This window comes from Vollenhovia emeryi, unplaced genomic scaffold (genome assembly GCF_000949405.1).
Source record: "Vollenhovia emeryi isolate VEMERY1.0 unplaced genomic scaffold, V.emery_V1.0 DF939129.1, whole genome shotgun sequence".
NCBI lineage: Eukaryota > Metazoa > Arthropoda > Insecta > Hymenoptera > Formicidae > Vollenhovia > Vollenhovia emeryi.
In genome coordinates this window covers 2,239,848-2,263,519 of record NW_011967237.1, presented here as the reverse complement: position 1 = coordinate 2,263,519, position 23,672 = coordinate 2,239,848, and the positions used below count along the sequence as shown (strand labels likewise).

At 42.8% G+C, this 23,672-nt stretch overlaps 1 protein-coding gene across 1 annotated transcript in view; it reads left to right on the top strand.

Annotated features, from left to right (window-relative positions):
- The first annotated feature begins 2,251 nt into the window (after window positions 1–2,251).
- LOC105568469 (pituitary homeobox homolog Ptx1) overlaps window positions 2,252–23,672 on the top strand; it is a 36,616-nt gene continuing 15,195 nt past the window's right edge. Inside the window, exons 1-3 of the mRNA XM_012024170.1 lie at window positions 2,252–2,567; window positions 16,359–16,553; window positions 21,186–21,430. Coding sequence (XP_011879560.1) covers window positions 2,252–2,567; window positions 16,359–16,553; window positions 21,186–21,430 — 756 coding nt within the window. The remainder of the gene's footprint in view (window positions 2,568–16,358; window positions 16,554–21,185; window positions 21,431–23,672) is intronic.

Genomic DNA, 23,672 nt, shown 5'->3' with positions numbered 1-23,672 from the left:
CGTAATATTATAGCGAGATGGCTGAAGATGAGGGACAGGCGAGGAGAGAACCATGATGGACTAGGGCACCTGAATAGTTGCCATTGCCGCAGACTTCACGTGTGATACGGGAATTCGGCGCTGGAGATCGCGCGGGCGACGAGATGCGGTAGGAAAGGAACGCCATGCGATTCTGGAAGAAGGGATGCTGCGAGGAAGACGCGTGGAGGGGTTGGTCGGAAGGAGCGTAGAGGAGGGAGGCGGTGGAGCAAGATGACGGTGTGTAAGAGATCGCGAGGTAGCGGGCAAGAACCCGCGTTACGCGGACAAGGATGCACGCGACGGAAGCAGGAGGAGGCGAATCGCGAACGAATAGCACCGAGAGAGACGCGATCGAGATGTGGCGAGTCGAGGGAGGAAAGGAGCGGGCGGCAACGCGAGCACAGGCGTGAGAGATCGTGCCAAGGGGAGCGAGCGGGTGCTAGAGAGCGAGTGACACCGCGAGCACGAGCGAGATGTGCTAGGTGGGGAGTCTGCTCCGGGTGCGGAGGCGAAGAGAGAAGGAACGGATGGAGGGGAGTAAGAGCGAGCGAGCCGGAGGGAGAGGCGCAGTCAGACAGTCAGGCAGGCCGCCCGGCAAGCAAGGAAGGCAGGCAGGCAGGCAGGCAGGCAGGCAGGCAACCAGACAGGCAGGCAGCCAGGCAAGCAAGCTAGCAGGCAGCCAGTGCACCAGCCAAGACCACTAGATCCGCTCGGCTTACCGACTTAGAGACTTAAGCCGGCAGGCAGTCCGAAAGGCTCAACCGGCTAAGCCTGGCGGACCCACCTACCAACCGACTTACGCGGCGCTAGCCACTACGACGCGTTTCATCTACCGGCGGGAAAATCAGGATACACCGCTGCGACCGGCGGTACCGCCGCCGCCGCCTTCTTATATTTTCCTCTGTCGCCGTGTCCCGCTCCGCGCCGCTCCTCTCTGACGTTAAGGGCGGAGGTGCGAGTAGTGACGAGTGCTGCGCGGTCATCATCATCGACGCGCTCGTGCCGACGACGGCGGCGGCGGCGACGTCGACGTCGTTGCCCGCGGCCGCGGTGTTCGACGACGGTCGCGGGTAGGAGACCTCGTCGTTCTCGTACCACGCGCCGTTTGTAAACCGCGCGTAAACATTCCACGTCGTGGATTTCCGGAGTTGAGGACGAGAATTCGAAAGTGGTGATCGGTAATACACGGATCGTGGTGCCGCGTTCGCGCGCGTCAAATTATCGGCGTGACTTTGATCGGTGACAGAAGCCGGTGGATGTTGGCTCTTGGTGAACACCTCGCTGAAGAGAGTGGGTGACGAGAGTGGTGATCAACGTGGTGCTACATGTATTGCAGGGAACCCTGATTACGTCTTGCCCGTCAACCGTGGTGACTCCGAATCGCCAACTCTACGAATGTTTCGAACTCGCGCGGAGCGCGCAAAAGCATGAAGAAGAATCGCGACGAAACTCGCGAACATCTGTAACGATCTACTTCACCAAAGAGGGAAAAATATAGCGAAAGATAAAAACAGTGGAGAAGCAACAGAGGTAGGTGAGTTCACCTACCTCGGGCAGAAAAGGCTTACGAAGATGATAGGGCTGCTAGTTTAGCCTACTTGAGCGACATATTTTATAACTCCTTTTGCTTTTTTTTTCCTTACGTAACGCGGCGACGCTGAACCGACGGTTATCTGATCTGTCAAGTTTCCGTTATAGCGCGCGCGTCGTCCATGTGAGGTCCACGGTGCTTTTCGGGATTCTGGCGTAAATTCGCGACCGTCCACGTATTCCCGTCGGTCCATGTTGCGTACGCGCGCATCCCGTCGCCGCATCTCGCGCCAAAGTTAAAGGGAGCCGAAGCGGAGCACCGACGGTACGACGAACGCGCGCCGTGCCCGTCTCTGGTAAAATCGCACGAGCATTGTTCTCTGCTAAACCTATGTCGAAAGAATCTATCAATCCCATTATTGACTACATCGACAACCGTTACGCATCTTGATAGATACTTGGACCCGACACCTCAAGATTCTCGTGACGCGGGCACTCTCTTCGGAAGAAACAAACCGCTCGATTCTTACCGACGACGCGTACTCCGATCTACGAGACAGAGAAGACGCTTGAATGTGTCCTTAGAAGGAAGCGGCGGACAAACCGGCGTGCTCGCGCTGATTCGCGGCCTCTCGCGGGCCAGGTTGATCGTGTCACCGAGTCGTAAGGAACAGTCAACACGACGTTAACTTTCTACAGTATGGAGCGGGGCGGCGGGGCCGGGGGGAGCCTCGAACTCGCCGGAGGCGGAGGCGGTGGCGGCGGAGGCGGCGGCGGTGGCGGCGGCAACGCGGATCTGTGTCTGCAGGACCTCGTCATCGGGCCGACGAGCGGCCTCTCGGTGCAGCATCATCAGCACGCTGTCGCAGCGACCGCCTCGATGGCCGGCCTGCACGGCGACCATCTTCAGGGCGCGATGCACCACCACGACCTCCACGGCAACTCGCATCACGACACCTCGATGCTGCACAACTCCAGCCACCAGCTGCATCACGAGCCGCTGGAGAAACTTAAACGTGGTGAGTCGTTCACAATACTAAAGATATTACCGGCGCCCGCCGACCTCCACGTCCATTGTGATGAATTTAACGCGATAATTTATGCGCCATTTATTTACGGATCATGTATCATCGCCCGCCTGTATTTACGGGCCAACACGGCGCACCTGATATTTTCATGAGAATTAAATTGCATCTATTGTTGGAGACGTTATATTATCTTGTAGTTTTCTTAATCGCTCGGTTTCGTCGCTGTTTAACGAGATGGCACAGGAAATCGTTACTTAACACGGAGTCAAATAAGCTTCAGTTACAAGAAAAAAGGTATTAACGCGATATTTTATCGTAAAGCACTAGATCTACTTTGATATTCCTAGTCACCTACACATAAATTCTTCTTCTTCTTCTTCGAGTATTAAGCTTAAAGCCTGTTTTATCTAGTTCGTTCTGGTACTTTGAGCATTTGGTTTTACTTCATCTTCGGTAAGCCTTGCCGAAGAAAACCTCCAATCTGTAGGGCTAACTCCCTAAAGGGTATGTGTGGCGGGATATTCTCGGTGGTTGCCATTTCCCTTCGGGAAATTCCGAAAAATCCAGCGGTGTCCGTGGATTTTAACTCGAATCTTTTCGGTCATTTCTTTACTAAGCAGCGTACATTTCTCTGCGCCACACTCGCCATACGTAAATTGTCAAAAATAATTAACACAGTTAGCAAATGTTATTTGCTCGTTTAAATCAGGATTGAATAAATAGCTTTATATCTAACATTGCTTTCCATCCCTTACAATGTGATAAAGGCAATTTTTCAGTCAGCAGAGTAATATCTTCATGTATAAAGATATTAATTTAAGCTCAATAAGGTTTAATGTAAGATTTATGTAATCGAAATATTGCTGCATCAAATGCGCGAGATACAACAAATCGCATCGCATTCCGTAAGATCATGAAAGGATCAAGTGCGATAATATCGTGGTAAAGTGGCTTCGCGAATGAGTTCGGTAATTATAGTCGACGTTGTTCTCGCGAGTATCGACAAGATACGAGACTCACTTTTTCCACTGTCGTCGCATCGCACGTTATCGCAATATAATCGCGTGTAGTTGACTTGTCGCAGTGCTTGATTTTATTGTTGACGATACTATCGATCCTCATTTATTCGCGCGATAAGTGCCCGACGTGTTTCCTGACTTTGCGCCGCGCGAGACCTGCGTTTATCGTGCATCTCCGCCGAAAATCTCATATCACCGATGCGTCATTTGCAAAATAAGATTGATACGCGTCGACGTTGCGCAAAAGTGGGAAACTTTCTTTATTCGCCGTCGTTTTCGCCACGCAAACGCCGCGGCGACAAACAGACACGGCGACAAACAATCGGAGTCGCGAAATAATTCGGCGAGGAAAACGGAGAACGTTCGTTCGATTCGGCGTGATTCAGCGCGACGAATCGCGACGTGACGCACGGTCTGAAATATTCAATTACACGGTACCTCGTCGCCGATAAACCTCGATAAGGAGGCAAAATTTAATATATTACGTCTCCCTCGTTGCGCTTTTATCTGAACCTCTATGTAATTCAGATGCGTTCATTGCAAACACTCCCACACTCTTGCAGGGGAAAACATCGAAGTGAGTGTTATTTCCGTTGTGATTGACCGCTGACCAATCGCAATCTATCATGTTATCGTACGCGCAAGCAAATCTCTCAAACAATGAAAGTCCTTTGACAGATAAGTATATAACCATTTAGCGCAAATTAAAAAGGAGGAATCAATAAACGGATATCCGCGCGTTACCCGGAGACGCGAGCCGTTTGAAACTCGACATTTTTTTCCTTTCTTTTCAATCGTAATATCAGAAGAGACTCTTGTCTGATGAAACGACGTTGATTCTTGTCAAGTGCCGGGAAGATAAAATTTTAGTAAAGCGCGATAAGCACCGCTCACGTTATGTTATTCCATCCACGATATTCCATCCACGATACGAAGCACCAGATAAAACTGCGTGCCCATTGAATGGTAATACGCCGTCGCCAAAAACTTAACACTCGAGAGTACACGCTCGTCCATTTTTACCGTAAATAAATAATTTAAATATTATCCAATTATTGCGAGCGAATCCTGGCCGAGGTAATATATTTTGCCATAAATTTTCTATTTCAGTACAGGGGGGGGGAAGGTTTTGTATCGAAGTGCTAAGGACCGGTTATTTCAACCTCTTGGTAATTTAACTAATAGTCAAATCATATGTATGTCTTTTCCCTTTAAATTGGAAAAAGATAGACATGTAATTTAGCTAGTAGTTAGCTTACCAAGAGGTTGGGAAAAGCAACCAGAGCCGCATATCACATAGCAAACCCAGCGATAGCAACATGAAACAGCGTGGACGACAAGTACAGCTAGCAGAGAGCAAATAAGTAAAAGGCTACAACACATATATATAATTAAAATACACTAACCAAGAGGAACAGATATCTAATCCTTTTCCACAGAGAGCTAATAGCATTTCTTAATAATTAGATAAATCGTTCATCGATTTATAACACGTAAACTTTCTGACGATTCCGCCTAACGAAAAACCAGTGTTGTATGTCCAAAAGTAACGGCACGCGGGACTGTTTTGATACACGGTATATGAATTAACATATTAAATTTAAAATTATTTAGGCTACCTTTAGCTTGCCCGGACCTAAGTAATGATCTGGCGTTCTTGTTTCTATTCGATTTAAATATTATCTATTATTAAATGTGCTATTTTTCACGATTCGACGGATAATCTTGTTGAATATATTGTTTCATGTTTGAGATTTCTTTCTCACTGCTCTGTGACAAGTTCGCAAAATACTTAGTTTAAGATATAAATCAAATATAAGACCCGCGGAAATGCTTCCTTATACCGCGAGACTTTGATCGAGCACGTTGAGTATGTTCGTCGTGAGCGGACGAGTCAAAGCTGAGTTTCATAACGCTAGTCGTTGATTGTAATGTAGTGTCATTCGGGCGGACGGACGAATTCAGTCGTACGTACGGCGATCGTCGAAGACGACGAAGACGATCCTCTCTCGTGGCAACGCCACCACCTGTTTTGTGATTCATTAACTCACCGGCTTATCGGGATAAGGTAGACTTATCCGGGGCTCGAACCCGACACTGCGGCTAAACCCGATCTTATTCCAATGGCATCCTACCTATCCCCGTTTCGGTTCCAATCCTAGACTCGCGCCACCGGCTCCCACCATTTAGGATCGCGGGTTACTCTTAAGAAGAGCTTCATTTTTCTCGTGATTGTATCGAATTTTCCCCGGTCGCCTCTCCAACGATAAATCGTGTACTCGCGTCTACATGTGTAAATAGATTCCACGAAGACCAAATCCGTGTGTCTCGATTCACAAATCCGCTCGGCGAACCGTGCGCAAATTTACGTTAAATTTTACGATCGGACGGACCGCTCGCAACTTATCTTGCCGAGCATTAAATGCATTCTCAATGATTTTTCATTTAGCTGCCCCTATCATTATTCGAGCGGGCTCACTTTCGCATTATTTGTCGCCGCGCTTGATCGGTCAACAGGTAGGACATTGATAAATTCGAGGCGGTCGCGGGCGAATTAAAATTTCTATCGTGGACGCTACCCCACATATTATTGTCATTAATATCGCGGCGGGATTACGCGAGCTCTATTAATATCGGCACGTCGATGGAAATTAATGCCAGCGTCGACCGCGATAAAAGCAACGCCGCTCTCTAATGAAAATGATGATGCGGAAATAGCGACGACCGGTCGGGCGATCGGATCGAGATTGCGAGCGAAAATTCGACGAGAAGAATCGCGCTGCGGAAAATCTGTTTTCCCCGTTCGGCCGACGGCATGGGCTCAATATTTTGTCAACAGAGCGGCATACGGTCTGCGCAGCCCCCGTTAGTCATTAACTACCCCTTTATTATCGCGCGGCCTTGCGATCGAGCCAGCAGATGCGTCGAAGTCCACCCTGGGTGCGTCTCCCTCCCCCGGACTAATGGTGTTGACAAATTGCTCGGCTAGCCTCTACTCTCCCCGGAGAATGCGCCCGCAAAAGTCTCCTCGCCGCGAACTTACGGGCGTTTAGAAACGCGAAATTGAACCGCGACTCCCGCAGATCGCGATCCCTCCATGCGGGATAAACTTTGCCGTCCAACGGTCTTAAACGAAACTTCCAATTCCCGAACGTGACAAAAGCGTCCTTGTAAAGGGCGAGATGCATTTCTTGAAACTCTGTTTGATCGAAACGCATTTGCAATGCCGTATTTAAAAGCTCAATAGTATGAAATACAATATTGTATCGATGCGTATAGATAACATATTTACTGTAAAGTTACTTTAAACCGCGTGCACATTGGAAAAGTTTTATTGGCAAGACATTAATCCCAACTTTTGGATCACGCAATGGGATAATTAGCGGGCATACCTTTCTGTATTCCACACGAATGCTTCTCCAAGTCGTTCACGATCGGCGGGCACGGGCGAGTCCTTCGATGAGCCGCGCTGATGTTCCGGTTCGATTTTCTCGATCAGCCAGCCAATCGTGGCGGTCCTTTAAGCGCCAGGGACCGAAATGGTGGGATCAACATAGAAATGAACTGATTTCCTTCCCATTATCTCAGCTGCTGCGGTAAGGCAGGTCTCTGTCTACCTCAACAACGAGGTTTTGTGTACTCAGTGGGTTCCAACCGCCGTCGGCTGTGGTAGGCTCTTTCCCGAGGGTTGTCTCACCGACGAAATTCCTGTGCGTGCCGATGTGTGAGAACTGTGAGCGGCGAACTGGAATGTGTAACAAATGTCACGATTGTTAAAACAGATGCTTCCGTTGTAATTGGATGTTATACCAATGAGTCAAAATATTTTTGTATCGTTATTCTTAATAAATTACACCTTTTCCGCTATTTATTTCGATATATTTATTCAATACACGCACGTTTCTAACGTTGATCTTTACGTTTCAAATATTTTATTATAATTTTGCGACCGTTGGAAAATCCAAGGATTGTCTTCATAAAAAAATTCTTCAGAAAGACGATACGACTCGACTTCTGAAAAATCTTGTACGAGGGAAAAAGTATGTCACGCTGGGTTCACAATTTCATATTGTAACAGGATGGTCGTTCCCGTTCCCGGCGTCTTCTCAAATTCTGACACCAGAGAAAGCGCCAGGCAGTCTGAACCCGCAGAACCTTTCGTACTGTAGAATTTTTCGAAATATCCTCGTCACGCCCACAAAGGAGCTACTCGTGCTCGAGTTACTCATTGGTTCCATGTGCTTTCCCCACGCGTCAAGATGAAACTAAACAAATTGCTTGACAAGCGATAACGAACCCCATCCGCAGAATCGCTCCCGACGTTTCTGTGTCAGACAAACAAACTAATCGGTTGTACGGCCCTCGTGATTGTCTCTATCGCGATAGAATAGATCACGTAGGACAAAACACTCTAGGATAATCTCTCTTGAGCACTATATACACAATTAAGTGATTTCAAACACCCTGAGCCGAGCTGACATCATAAAAAATTCTAAAAGTACCTACGATGCCAACAAATGTTAGAGCGAAGAAAATCGAGTATTACAACTATATTAGAGAATTGAAATATCTATTCAACTCTCGTGTTTTATCTTCCAGCGATAGGCCCCGCTAACGAGACCCATCGGCGTGACGGGGCGCACGAGTGTCTTTATGTATTTATAGGCGGAGTGATTTTAAGACTCCGGATACAAAATACTTTGCTCCGGTGACGTATAGCGCTCGGTTGCGGTTGACTAATAAACGACTTCCTAAGGAAGCCAAGGATTAGGAGATTAGGGGCGGAGACCCAGCGGCAGACTAGGACTTTCTCTCGCCCGAGCAGGCTGCTGGGCCCGCAGGTGCTCTCGCCATGCCGCCGTACCTCCAACCCCTGACGTAACCCCGACGTTCCTCCTGTTACGGGGATCGCACGCTTTAGTAATTATTGGACTCGCGGCTGCGCTCGTCCGTCATTCGAGAAACGCTATCCTCTATACGTGACACATTTTGCTTTTCTCCGAATCGAGGAAAACGCGCGTTCGTCAAGACGACTCGCGTCTTGCTTTGTCAAGAGAAGAAAAATGCGACAGGTTGGACGAGGGAAACGATCGAGAGGAAATTGTTTAATTGACGAGGAGTAATCTAAGATCATACATACACATGATTTCGGATTACTTGATAAGGGCCGAAATCTGGAACATTGATTAATGTAAGAGTTAATTTAACAGAAAGAATACTTTGTTTGCGTTTGACTGAGCCTGCTTAGGTCTTATAATGTGTATTGGAATATTGAACGTTAATTTTAGCAGGGCATTTTCGGATCTAATAAAAGTACAACGGTATAAGAGAATTTCGATGATCGAGCTATTTCATGTGACTTTTCAAGCACCTCGCAGCTGCGGGATACGTATATTTCACCAACCCTCATAACCCCCTTTATCGTCGAATTACGTCGCGCCACGGTCCACTAAACACGCACAATTTTATACCACGTGTCACGTATTCATGCTCATCTCCTCATGTTCGCCGAACGTAAAATGTGATCGAAGTCTTTGTGGAACACATATCAATAGTCTCAGAACGGACCAATTTATTAAGTGCAGCTTGCATAAATATTTACGTAAACGAGAATATCGATATCAATAATCCGAATGCTCTAACGAAGAATATTCTTTACAGTTATTTGTGCATGCAATATGAAAACTGTCATATGTGTGCACTGCAATCGTCACGGATAACGTAAATCATTCCGGAGATGTAGAGATATTTCCGTTCGATTACGGCAATAAATTAATGGCGCCAGAATGTCAATTCGTCAAATATCTCTTGATCGACGCCGCGTGTATCGATGCGAGCTTTATTATCGCGCGCGCAAGTAAAACTTACGGGCGATGAAAGCGGCGGCGTCGAAATAACGGCACGCTGTTAATTTTGTATCGGAGATCGGACTACAATGGCCTAAATCATAATCCGCGGCTTTTATAGTTTCCACGGCTTACCGTCGGTGTGTACAGTTATCACGGCCCGGATTATACTTGCCTGTGTGTATATCGAAAAATTAACGAAATTGCATTATTTACTCGCGTACAGACAAATATTAATTTTCAATTATATATAGCAACCATAAATAAAAAGAAAATTGTGTAATGTCGGAACTGCAGTTTCATTCTAGTTTTCAAGACGGAATTTTGCCCGTATGTGATTGCAAAGATTACCGGAGTAATAATGTATCCCCGTACTGCAATATTACAGTAAATTATTTCACGTCAGTCTTTAAATTACAACCTAGAACGTAATAACGAGTATCGCTCTATAAAGAGCGCGTACAAGCGTTATACCGCAGCGATTTTTATGCGAATTTCCTGAAACTCCCCGGCTAGTCAGAGGGTCTTGATAGCACGACGTCGGCCGACAGAGAGTTCACTGTAACATCGCGATATCGACGAAAGGGCGTAAGTCGACTTAGCCCGAGCGCAAACTCGGGCATGGCCGAGGTCATGGGATCGGGACGAGAGTCGATGGGGCTAAATGGAACGGGATGAAAACGGTGCGCGCGGCTTCGCCGCCGCAATCGTCGCTGTCGCTCGTCGTCTTCGTCGTCGACGACAACAACGACGACGACGACGGCGGCGACGGCGGCTGCGGCGTTCTCGCATGCACAGCCGCCCCGTAAAATCCGTGCGGATTAGCGGTCCACTAATATATCCCGCGGACGTAAAAACGCGCGCGCCGAGGCAGTTGAGATATTCGTTCCCGTCGTCGTCTCCCCCTCGCACTCGCAGGACGGGCCCGGCTTGTCTTCGGCATAAAATAACTTGAGGCGCGGGGAAAAGTAATAAATTTGTGAGTTACAACCTGTCTCTCCCTCTAGTTACCATCCCTGCCCCCTCCACGCTCCACGTCCTAATTCTCACTTTTCTTTATTCCGTCCGCTCGACCGTACGTCGTGCGGCTCCTTTCTCCCCCTGTCATCCGTACGCTTTCGTGGACCGAATTTCGGGGGTTTCCTCTCTTCTGTGTGAAAACACGTGCGAACCGACGCAACGTGACACTTGGAAAGAATCCGAGGCGCCGCGCGCGCCCCTCCGTTTCTCTCTTATCCTCGAAAACTGACAAAATTGAGAGTACTCCGGCTTTCTTTTATACGATTTCATCTTACTCGCTTGTGTTTGCGTTTTACACTCATTTATACGTTATTGATATTCGTGTTACACCTCGCATGATATTTTTGACAGATGTCCAACGTATGAAACGGCCTTCTGCGCCAACGGGAAGAAAGGTCCATATTGTTTCGACGTTTTCAGGTCGAGGGATCAATATATGATCTCTCTCTTCGAGAAACGAAATGCTCGAGCGCGTGAACGGGATCGGGGTGTCGAACGTGTTTGACAGGGCGGGGTGAAGAGTGTCGGGGCCACATTCCGCCCTCTCGGGATCCTCTCTCGTATCCGCGGTAACTCCGCCACGGAATCCATGGTGGCCGCCGGCGGACAAGTACACAGCCGTCAAACGATACGACATCTTAAGCCTCCGAGAACTCCGCAGGGGATCTCGTGGGAACGTGCGCGCTAGACACGAGGAAAGTGTATCCACGAACGACACCCTGGAAAATCATTGCGCCACGTCCCGCACGCTGTTTATTTATCATTTATTACCCGCGTGAAAACATACACGCAATTTTCATTCTCGCCCGTCGCCGCGAAATCGAGCTCTGTCTTCGATTTCATGTTCGACTGTTCGAAAAATCAATTGGATTCTACTGTTCGATAGCTTCGGGATTTTCAAACTGATTGGGCTGCGCATTAAAGTTACCCATATACTCTAAAATACAAAGTATGCGCACGATTAATTATTCTGGTAAAGTGAGCTTTCGAAGAGACAAAGTATAATGAGAATTCAATAGAGGGTCGTCAAAGATACCAAATGTACATTACGGTGCATTAATTCGGTTCGGGTAATAATTAGAAATGGACAAAAATTACTTGATTATTTAAACATAGATGACTTTTGACAACACAACGCGAAGCAAATTGATGCACCGCACGTATATGCATTTGCGACATATTAAAGCGTAAGAAATGACGGTCTATAAATTTTACTTAGCGAGTAGGTCGCTCGAGTAGTGTTAGTCAGATCACGATGTAGATTATGTGATTAACTCTAATCTTGAAATAATATACAAGCAGCGGTGTGTAGGAGATTCTGTCGGTATACATTATCTTTATCGAAACGAGGAGGGCGAACGTATCCCACGGTTAACATTTAAATACCTTCGTGGTAAACAGATGAAGATCCTCAAACTTTCTGAAAGGATGCTCGCGTGTTCTTATTTAACTTCCAAGATCCGAGAAAGCAAAATGTAAAAGATAATACAAACATATTAATTTACATAATTTACGTTGTCGCGTGTGACAATTTATTTTCCGGAAATGAGTACTTGAATGGATTAGCCATAATCTTCAAATCATTAGATCATTATTTTCTCACACTGAGAAAAATGTCCGATTAAATATAATCGGATAATCCAATTACATAATAATAAACGGATATGTCTGATTAAATTGTATATCCGATGAAAAACGTGATCGGTTTTTCAATCAAATTTCATCAGTAACTGCATTTCATCGGATAAATTTCATCGGATGTATCTATAATTTAATCGGAAAACGTCCCAGAGAACATGCATGCATTTTTTGGGATAATCGGAAAAATTACCCATCGGATTCTTTTTTAATCTGTTTATCCGATAAAAAATTTTCTCAGTGTAGGAAAACGCTCTTCATAGAAATACGTGGCTTGTGTCATACATAATCCAATCTAAATTAATTGATTTGTCTGAAGATTAGATACTATCTGACAAAACCTACACGCCGATGTCAAACGCATTCCTCAATCGTTTTTCGGAAAAAGCCAGTTCTGTTGAACTGCGCGTAACTTCGGGAATAAATTTCAAGAGACACCAAGCATTTCCGCGACGCGCGGCACAGTTAAACTTCGTCTCTCGTTCGAAATTGCACCGCATTTTGCGTCTTGCGTAATCCCGTTGTCGACACGGCTCATCTGCTCTCGCATTTCGTCGGCCGGTGAATTAATCACGAATTCCGACGGGCGAGTCGCAATCTCGCGCGCGAGTCGCATTCGCGTATTTATACGATACCCGCGAGAAAACGTATTTGCTAAAGGCGGGGTTGAAATCGGTACGGCTTGCAATGGGCTCGACGTTTAAACACGAATTGCTTACGTGTGAAAACGCAGCGAAAGAAAATATTAATTATTTATAGAAACAATGTGTTGAAACTCGTTTCAACGAGTTCCATCACTGCACTGAAAAAACATTTTCGCTATCATAACTAATTATGATTTGCTAAAAATATTTTGCTGCCATAACTATAAATTTCTAAAGCACAGCAAACAATTTGCTGTTGCACCTAATACAACAGGTACAGTAGCAAAATATTACACTGAGAAAAATGTTGGATTAAATATAATCGGTTAATCCAATTACGTAATAACAAACGGATATATCCAATTAAATTGTATATCCAATGAAAAATATGATCGGTTTTTCAATCAAATTTCATCGGACGTATCCATAATTTAATCGGAAAACGTAATCGGAAAATTAACCATCGGAGACACTATTTAATATGTTTATCCGATGAAAATTTTTCTCAGTGTAGCTATCATAAATAAATATTAGCTGTCCATATTTTATAACTGAAATTTAATTACCACGTGCAATTTTTAGCTACGGTAGCTACTTTTTTTCCATGTGTCGTGGATTTGTACACTGAGAAAAATTGTCTTCGGATAAACATATTAAATAGTGTTTACGACGGTTAATTTTTCCAATTACGTTTTCCGATTAAATTATGAATACATCCGATGAAATTTGATTGAAAAACCGATCATATTTTTCATCGGATATACAATTTAATTGGATATATCCGTTTGTTATTATGAAATTAGATTATCCGATTATATTTAATCGGACATTTTTCTCAGTGTATAGTTTCTAAATATACCTCGAACGCTTATACGCCAATCGTTAATCGGATAGATGTACGGATTCATTTCCGCAGCATCGGGATCCGAACCTACCGAAATTATACCAAAATCACCACTACCAATGCGATAAATAACAGTAATGATTGTATAAACATGCACGGCGCGGCTGTAGCGAACGCGTGACAAGTATTCGCACGCATGATCGCGCGACGGTGTCCAGGCGAGATTGATTTATACGACGCGAAGTCGGGATACTCGTCAATATCAATTTTCCATGGCACAGCGATTTTCACCACGTTCCCCCATAGGTATCTCTCTCTACGAATTTATAGTCGAGCTATAAATACAGGATGCTCCCGAGAGAAATCTGTCGGTCTTTGAGAGGACGGTATTCGCACACGATTTTTAACATAAAAAGTTATGTCAACGTAGCTGCGTGAATTCAGAACATAAATCGCAAAGCAGTTGCTATTACTGAATACTAAATATGTCCTCTGGTGAATTGGCATGAATACTTCGACTGCGATCTCATGTCTGGACGCGTGAGTCTCCGCAAGGACCTCGTCCCCCGTTTATAAGTGATGACTTTATTTGCCCGGTAAAGAAACATGTTACTATACATTTATAAAGACAAGGGCCAATTTCACAAACGACAGTTAACTGTTAACCAGAGTTCAGCCAACTCCCTATCTTTTTCTATCTTGGTCTCTACTCTGGGAAAAAAAAGACAGTTATAACCCATTTTGGGACCCACCATTAGTAATCGAATTATTTGGATTGTTCGTAACTCTACTCTGGGAAAAATTTTGACCGTTTTTTGATGTCGTTAAGCAACTTAACATTTCGGTTATTGCCACTTAAGTGAAAATTATCTTTGCGTTACTGAATATCGACAGAACTAATTGAGAGAATTGATTAGGGTTGCAACTGACTTTTTTTCCCCAGAGTAAGAAGAGACAGAGAATCAATTAACACTCGGTTAGCAGTTAACTGACGTTTGTGAAACTGGTTCTAAGAGAAAACAAAATATTGTTCAAATAATACGCGAGATTTAAAAACAGAAGTTTTTAATTCCATTATACTTGTATAGATTTGTTCCAATTTATTTAGTCTTTTGGTACATTTTATGTTATAATCTGGCTCTGTGTATTTTTATAAAATGTCATTTCTCGACCGTGGGCCTCCCAGAACTCTTGCCGAAATCTTGGCAATGAAAGTATTAACAAGGAGATATCAGCACTGCAGGAAGCATTTGACACCGTCAACAACTGTTTGGTGCACGTCAACACTTTCGACGATTTCCTCAATTACGTCGCGCGCTCATAACCCGCTAGCATGTAAATTACAGAACGCGCACGTCCGCTAAAATATCGTACACGCCGACAAGTGCGTCTTCCGTTGCCAAAAAAATCTCACGCCTGTATTCGTGCGCGTGCACAGCGAAACGGTGCCGTGATAAACCTGTACTAACTGAGTTGTCTGCCGAGATGTCATAACTTTGCCTGAGATAGGCGCGAGTGAAAACTCGACTGAACTTTTCCACGAACTGTTTCCACTCTTATTTTTCACGTCCCTCCATCCTTGATTCTCATACTTTTATTATCAATTATAGAATCGATTCTTTATTTTATTATAAGTTGGAAGAAAACGAGCTAGTTCGGAAGATTAACTGGAGTTTGTGTAAATATTTAAAAAGCGCTTATAATCACAAAAATATGTAATCGTATCTCGAATCATTGACGGGCAAGAGTGCTAAAGTTTTCCTATTGAATTTGAAACTATTCTGGTTTGGACGAGTATTTTCCACGCGTAAAAATTGCTCAACTATACCAGGATCCTATCTTTTCGCGCAACGGCAAAAATAATTAATTTGAAAACTTCAGCTAAAGTACACTCGAGATCCCCGCCACTGAAAACATCGCACAAGGAGTCTCTTTTATTTCGTACGAACACGTGCGCACACTTGGCGGTATCGAGGTAGAATGACACACGCGGTGGTTCGTAGTAGGCTCCGCGGCACTAAATCAGCCCGAGTTATGCGCCGACTAATTGTGAGCTATGTCCCTCCTCTTTGCTCCGCTCTGTGGAAACCAAATATAACTAAACCGAGCGAAACTAAACGACCGAGCCGATTAACTTCTCAGCCCGCCCCGCGTGGCAACGCGCGCGCACACACGGACACGCATGTAAGGAGCACACATCGACGACCAAGTGTGAAAAGGAGCAGCGGAGAATCCGTCTTTGTCTTTTTATCGCGTCTACTCCGTCAGTAGATAAATAGTCGTTGATTGAGGGGCGGCTCGCCACAGCATAACTTTTATTTGGGTGGGCGAGGTAACGTACGGTTATTAATTGACTCATTCATGCGACATGTGCATTGCCATTATGAGGAATTACAATATAAAATCTCTAAAATAGCAGTGTGTCGCGATATAAGCGCCATTAAAAGATTTCTTGAGAGTTAAAATTAGTTTCCCAACGATTCGGGACGAAAGGCAATCCGGTGTTTTTTTATCGGATCATTCGACATTGGATTGTAATTAACAGTGATATTAACAATAAAGATTCATGCGACGGTAATTGCCCAATTATTAACTTAGCTGCTTGTTTAGCGGTTGATTAAATCTGAAATGGCATATTCGTCCTGTGAATGACTTAGCGGAAACGCGAAAAGAAACCCTCCAATTAACGTGCGCGGCTGCAGCCAAGAATAAATAAGGATTACTGTACGCCTAGACGATGTTGCAAGAGGGTGTGATGTGTTTTGCAGTCTGGGCGCAGAGTGACTTCGGGGACGAAACCAACGGGGGTCTGGCGAGGCTCGACGCGGGTCATGGCGCTCACACCCCCGGTGGTAGCAATCCTAGTACACCGGGGGCGACCCCCACGACACCCTCCGGTGGATACTCCACCGGACAGCCGAGGAACCGTACGAACGCATCTCACAGGCCAGATATTCGAAAAGGTACGTTTCGACTGTGCGAGAATAACATAAAATGTATCACAGTTGAAAAATTTGTGTTAAATTTCACAGATATTACATGTCCCAAACAGTCCACACAAATTTTTGTGCCGATTAAACATAATATGGATATGTTAAATAATCACGCTAATACTCTGTTAATACTTTAACACAAAATAAATGCAAATCTCAAAATAATTTGAAATAAAGTTTGTATAAAATTAACATATTTTTTTATGAAAAAATGAATTCTTTTTAATGTAATTTTTACAAATGTACTAACAATAAGTCAAATGACAATTTGACATCACTCTTACTTATGTATAGAATAAAATCAACATCTTATTCTGTAAATTTTAACAGATAAATCTTGTTACTAATAATATAGAACATATGTATTGTGTAAGATTAAAAAATAAGTGCGCATTGTGTTGTTTTAACATTTCTTTTCAAGTATTTTAATAACTTTATCGAGGTCAATTGACACAAGAGCAATATGTTAAATTAACAGATGAATGTGTTAAACATTTAACACAAAAATTTTAACCGGCATTTTCTTTAACAAGAAAACACAAATTTTCCAACTGTGTGTGACCACAAATACAATCCTGTTCGGATCACCGAAATACACATAAATCTAACACATGATTTTTCTCAGTCAGTTTCCTTGAAAAGGACCACAATCCATGGTCGAAACGTTGCGAGCTTTGAACATAAAAATTGCCAGATACGACCAAACAAACTTGAAGTTTATAAAAAACTGTGTTGGCTTTTGTACCGGTTATCGTTCGCATTCCCATTTATATTAAATCTGGTCAAACGATTGTATTAATTTACCGCGTCTTTTCACAAACGATATAAAATATGTGGTATCTCGCGTATTCCAAAGCACACGTAATTCAAAGTTCGACATTAGATTCAGTGACGGGAGAGACGTATTTGCTCGAATCAAAATTTACTTGAGAGAGGGAGAAGAGGCCATTCGTACGCCATTCCCTATCGCGTTTACACGGAATTCTGAAACGAATGCGCGGAATGGCGGATGGCGACGAGTGGGAGGAGGAGCGGAAAAGGTCGCTTACGTTTGTTTGCACGTTTGTTCGGCACTTAGCTGGAACACTCTCACCCGCGCCCCAAATCCCCGCAAATTGAAATATCTCCCGGAGTCTTATGTTCCCGGTTAACAACAAACCTCCGCCGCGGATCTCACTCCGTCCGTTCTAATACCGGCAGAGACATCGGTTCCCGCGTATGCTTCTCGCTAGAGTCCATCAAACTTTGTGACAAGCTGCTCGCATAGATGTACGAGCGTATTTCACCCCGTTCAACAAATAAAAAAAAACAGCCTGTCTAAAGACACGCGATTCAAAATTTAATGAAAATTTTTTTGTATGTGAAAGAACGATTCAGAATTTTACTAATTGTGAGTAATAGAGAAAAGTCCCCTATTATGAGATAGGCTCCTAATATGGAATAGCGGAATTTCTGCTAAATAAAATGGCATCGTCTGTTGGTTTCATCATGAATTTATTGCTCTTGGAGTGAAGTCTGTTTAGTGGAGAATTGGTTGTTAGATCGTGCAATCGTTGCGAAAAAAGACTTGTGATTGAATTTGGACATTGAGTACCTGCTATCTCATATTAGAATCCTATCTCATACTAGAGAACTTTTCTCTAAATGTCAAATTAGTAAAAACTGTAAGTAATAATTAAAATTGAAATTCTGATACAAAAATGTGAAATTATAACAGTTTAATTGTTTAATGAAACTTCTCTTGATGAAATTTGGTATTGCGTAGAATTCGCGCGTACACTGAAAAAAATTTCTGGTTGAATATGGACGAATCAGATAATTCCTTTAGGATTTACCAGAATTCCTTTAGGATTTACCAGAATTCCTGTAATCCTACAGAAATTCTGGTAAATCCTAAAGGAATTCTGGTAAATCCTAAAGGAATTATCTGATTCGTCCATATTCAACCAGAAATTTTTTTCAGTGTACGAACTTACATATTAGCCCACTTATTTCAAAATAATGGATCTATAAAATGTTATATTTATCTGTCATATTATTTTTAATCTGACATATTTTGATACGTTCTTGTACGTTTACTTGCATCTCTTTTACGCATATCTGAAACAATATTGATATAGATCCGTTACTTTAACTTGGGGTAAAATATAATTTATCACTCACCAATGCGTAGCAGCAAAGTTGTAACTGCGTCGCAGCACGCAACACTCACTCGCGAGAGACACGGTTAATTACGATCGCGCGACACTTTGCACGGCACTCCTGACATTAATCACACGTAACGCGTACACTACGCTACGCTGCGACGGGAGGATAATACGAAAAAAGTATTATCGCACAAAGCTACAATCCATTCAACACTCGCGCTGTCTTGTAAATAAGCGCAACGGACGAATTTTTAACGACGGAGGGTTTTAACGGTTGAGCGCTGTACAAACGGCGAATTTATGCTACGCATAGCTGGTTAGATAATTAATCCCTTATTAAAATATGGGATTGCGACTAAAACGCGTCGCGACACCGGTCGACTCGGAGTCGATTCGTTCCGTATAACTCGCGAAGTTTCATTAACGATCAAAAAACTTGAAAATGACACTGGCATTTTTATCCCGACATGAATCAAATTGTAAAATTGAGTTCAATAATTTATTAAGATGCGAGGAATCAAGAATATAATCGAAATTCAATATGAGATAAAGACGTACAGAAGTGCAATATATACAACGCGAGATATATCAACTGTAAGCGTTATTGAAAAGATTATTATCGTCCGCAGTCATTACGACGAAATAACTGCTTATAATTCCTTTGGCTTTACTTTCTATTTTAATGGAGAAATTACGAAATACGTGCTTCGATAAATAATTTTCGCTTTGTGTTTACGAGATATTCAACGCGAGATTAAAACCACGTACGTTAATGTATTCAATAAGAAGTCCTAAGTAATGGTAGCGTTTAGCGGCACTCGGTACTTGTCGCGTCTCGGGAAGTTATGAGACAGCATATGGAACGGCACGCGCGACCGTACCTGCCGTCTCGGGACTCGCGATACGACTGGTAACGCGGTGACCTTGTGTGTACGTACACAACGTTACAATGAAACCACGACTAATAGTGGGGCGCAATAAAAACAAAAATTCGTTACTATACACGTATACCCCTGAGAGAGAGAGAATTTTATTTGAAATTTATCCTGAACATCATGTAATCGTGGGACGATTTGGCATTCTGGAGAATTTTATGAGCTTCTTGAAATTTTACCATACATTTTACTAGTAAAATTTTACTAGTAAAATATATGGTAAATAATTTTACTAGTAAATAATTTTACTAGTAAAATGTATGGTAAAGTTTTACTAGTAAAATGTATGGTAAAATTTCACAAACTCTGATCAAGTTCTTCAAAATGCCACGTTGTCCCACGATTACATGATTTTCAGGGTAAATTTTAAAAGAAAATTTTCTCCGTGTATTATAAAATAAATGTACGCAGAATATTATGCATCTTGTATTTCCGATTAAATATTAATATTAAATGATCGGTATACGACTCTTCGTTAGAATCATTATTAGATAACTCGTGAGATCTAATTACTCATGTATTTTATATTGGAATTAATGAAAAATTCAGAGCATGATATCACATACCTATATTTAAAGCATTCTAAGCATTGCTAACTGAATAATTATCGCTCGTAAACATTGCAATAATCTGATTCCTGCTACTTCGACGTTTGCTTTAATATAAACGAATATTTTACGTGAGATATGTGTTTCGGTAAATAACAATTTTATATTTGACGATTGTTTTCACCGCGGATTATAATTAAATCAAAAATTGTAATTTTTATAAAAAATAAAAATATGATAACAATTTACTTTACATTAAAATCTCAAAATATTGCTTTCCGACAAATATAAAAATACGATAAAAATAAAAGTAATTACAAACAAATTAATTTCCATTTATCGATTGAAACAAAGATAAACTTTTTCTTCAAATTTAGACTTAACATCAAATTTAATAATTCTTTTTTAGTTAAAATTAATTATTCAAAATTTTATTTCAAAAGTAATTAAATAATTTCTAATTTATAAAAATCAAAATATTGCATTAATAATCAAATTGCTAGATTATTATATGTATTAATGTGTAAGAAACCAAGAGAGAGAGAGAGAGAGAGAGAGAGAGTTGGGCAGTAAATATCAATAGCACTGATTGTGAGCTGTAAAAATCAAAAAGGGATAACAAATCGATACGAATGTAAACACAGTTATCGGCTAAAATGCGCGAATTTTACGCGAATCAGCAAGCTAATTATTTTTAATTAAAAAGGTTATTATAGCTTTCATTAATTTTCATATTAGTATATTGTAGTTTCATTTTAATTAATCTCCAGACACAGACGTTACTTAAATTTATACGGTATTTGTTTCAGGAATTTATTATCATTTCTAAATATATATTACTTGAAAATTAAGAATTATGTTGCCAATATTTTTCTAATTGATGTTTCCGCGGAATTTAGGAAATACTTAATTTATAATGAGCTCTATAACTTCGAAACGCTATCGAAGATATGATACCTTAACACTTTTTAGGTGTACGAACACCACCAGAGGTGAAGCACGAATTGGGTGCCGCTGGTGGCGTCGTTTCTTCCGGAGTCAACGATACCGACGACAAGGATGGCAAGAAGAACAAAAGGCAAAGGCGGCAAAGGACGCACTTTACGCAGCATCAACTTCAGAATCTAGAGATGACGTTCATGAGAAACCGATACCCAGACATGTCAACTAGAGAAGAGATAGCTTGCTGTACGAATCTTACGGAAGCTCGAGTCAGGGTAAGAGAATTGATATTACAATTTACATTTAAATCTTATCTCGCGTAGAATTATTATAAAAATGTTGTTATTCGAGCTGCACTTGTGTGAGAAATGCATCTCGAATAACAAGACAACGATTTGAATAGTGAAAACTTTGCTTCTAAAGTTGTTAGATTTATTTAACAACTCATTTTAATCATTTAAATTATTGAATAAAATAATAAGTGATTAAAAGTCGACGGGAGCTGAATGAAAATATAGATTTAGATTTAATTTTATTCTAGAGAATTTGTATAATCGCGATTGACTCACGTCGAGTGCACAGACTGCGTATGTACGTTGCAAAACATTAACGACTCGAGAATTGTTTTCTTAAGAATCGTCTCGGAAAAGCGAAAAATGTAACAGCAACATTGCAGCGACGCCCAAAAATTCGAGCTCGCGATGAATGAAGCAGTAACAGACGCTCACAATGCGTGCATTCAAGCATCGAAGATATCGATTACAAAGGCAACAATCTGCTGACCACGGATGATATCTCTTGTATTAGTGAAGTACACGAACGTTTTCTACAAGATAAAGACGAAAATAACGAGATGTTTTTGACGTTAATAAACGTTAATTAATTTCATTTAAAAAAACGTTAACCCCGTCTTTATGCTCTTATTTTGTATAAATCTATATACCAAAAACTATAATCCAGACCAGGCCAGAAAATATAATTAAACTATAAGATAAATACACACTTGAAATTAATATCACGCCGTTATAAACGTGGCGGTATTACTGAAGAAATATCTAAAGAAATAATGAAATCTATGAATGACTGGTCTAGGAATTCTCTAAACTCTAGGAATTTATAATTAGAATTTCGTGCGCAACCGTGTTTTGACTGATTTAAAACGATCATCTGTTACCATGACAATTTGACAAAATACGTGAAAGAATAATATTTCTCCAAGGGTACTTTCGTAAGATTGTGAAAAAAAGGCACTTTTCGTTGCGACGAAACGGCGTCGAAGAAAGTAGACCGTTAGAAAGTTCGCAAATCCGTAAGCGCTGTATAAATCCTCTTGCCGCGGCGCGGCGTCTCCGCGGCTTGATTCGCGAACAAACGACGGATCGCGCGCAGTCCAAGTCCGAGTGACTTCGAAACGGATCAAGCGAGCGGCCAGACATGCTCTTTGAAATCCCGGCGGCCTGCTTGCGTTTCATCGGGACGTTCCGGCGAGTGGCCGGCGTCGCGAGACGGCGAAAGCGCGGAACAAGTGTGCGCGAAAAAGGCACACGGCAGAGGGGCGGGAGGACACGGGGGTGGAAGAGAGCGGGCAGATAGGAGGTCACATGGGGAAAGAGGTGAGAGTGCCGCGCGCAAGCCGCAGGGGAGGCTTTGCGCCAGTAAGCCCCGGTGGATTTATAGAACCACACATAGCGTGGTACGGTGTTCCCGCCACGGTGCTATACGCCGTGTACCAAAACGCTACAGATCCCCGGCCGTCGCTCGTTCGCAAACTGTAACGCCATTACGGAGGCATTCTTCATTTTAGACCTGTCCCGGCGCGCGCTTACTTCAAGTGCGAAGGACATCCTTCCACGCGACCGACCCTCGTTAGCTCCGTGTTTAAATCGTCCCGCTTGTCGTAATGGAAAATAATAGAACTGCACTCCGGAAGGAGCGTATTCGAGTTTCATCGTAGGAGCTTCTATTTGGCAAAACAATGGCTAACATCTTTTATAAAAGCCTAGCGGATTATTTACAAGTAGAAGAGATCTTGAAACTTTCTAGTCAGGTAGTAATCTACGAATTTTGTTTCATGCACAGTGCGAACTATCGCGCGTTATCTTTGAAACTCGTTTCCTCGGCGTAACGTAGCGTCATAGGAATCCCTGGTGCCGGATAAAAGATCCAAAAACGTCATATTGAAGAGGAGAACGGAGGGAAAGGCACCGAAGAGTCGACGAGAGGAACTGGACGAGAGAGGCAGAATGAAGAGAGAGACAGACAGACAGAGAGAGAGAGAGAGAGAGAGAGAGAGAGAGAGAGAGAGAGAGAGAGAGAGAGAGAGAGAGAGATTGGCCTGCTGATCCTCTTATTCTTGATCCTGTTCTTGTCCTCCTTCACCTCGTTGTTCTCTTTCTCCTTGATCTTTTTTGTCTTTCGCATGACGAAACCAATTTATTATGGCGGTTTTCATTACTCTTGTGTCAACTTTGAAGAGAGACTGTACAGTTTCTGCGAAAATTGTAATATATTTTTAAT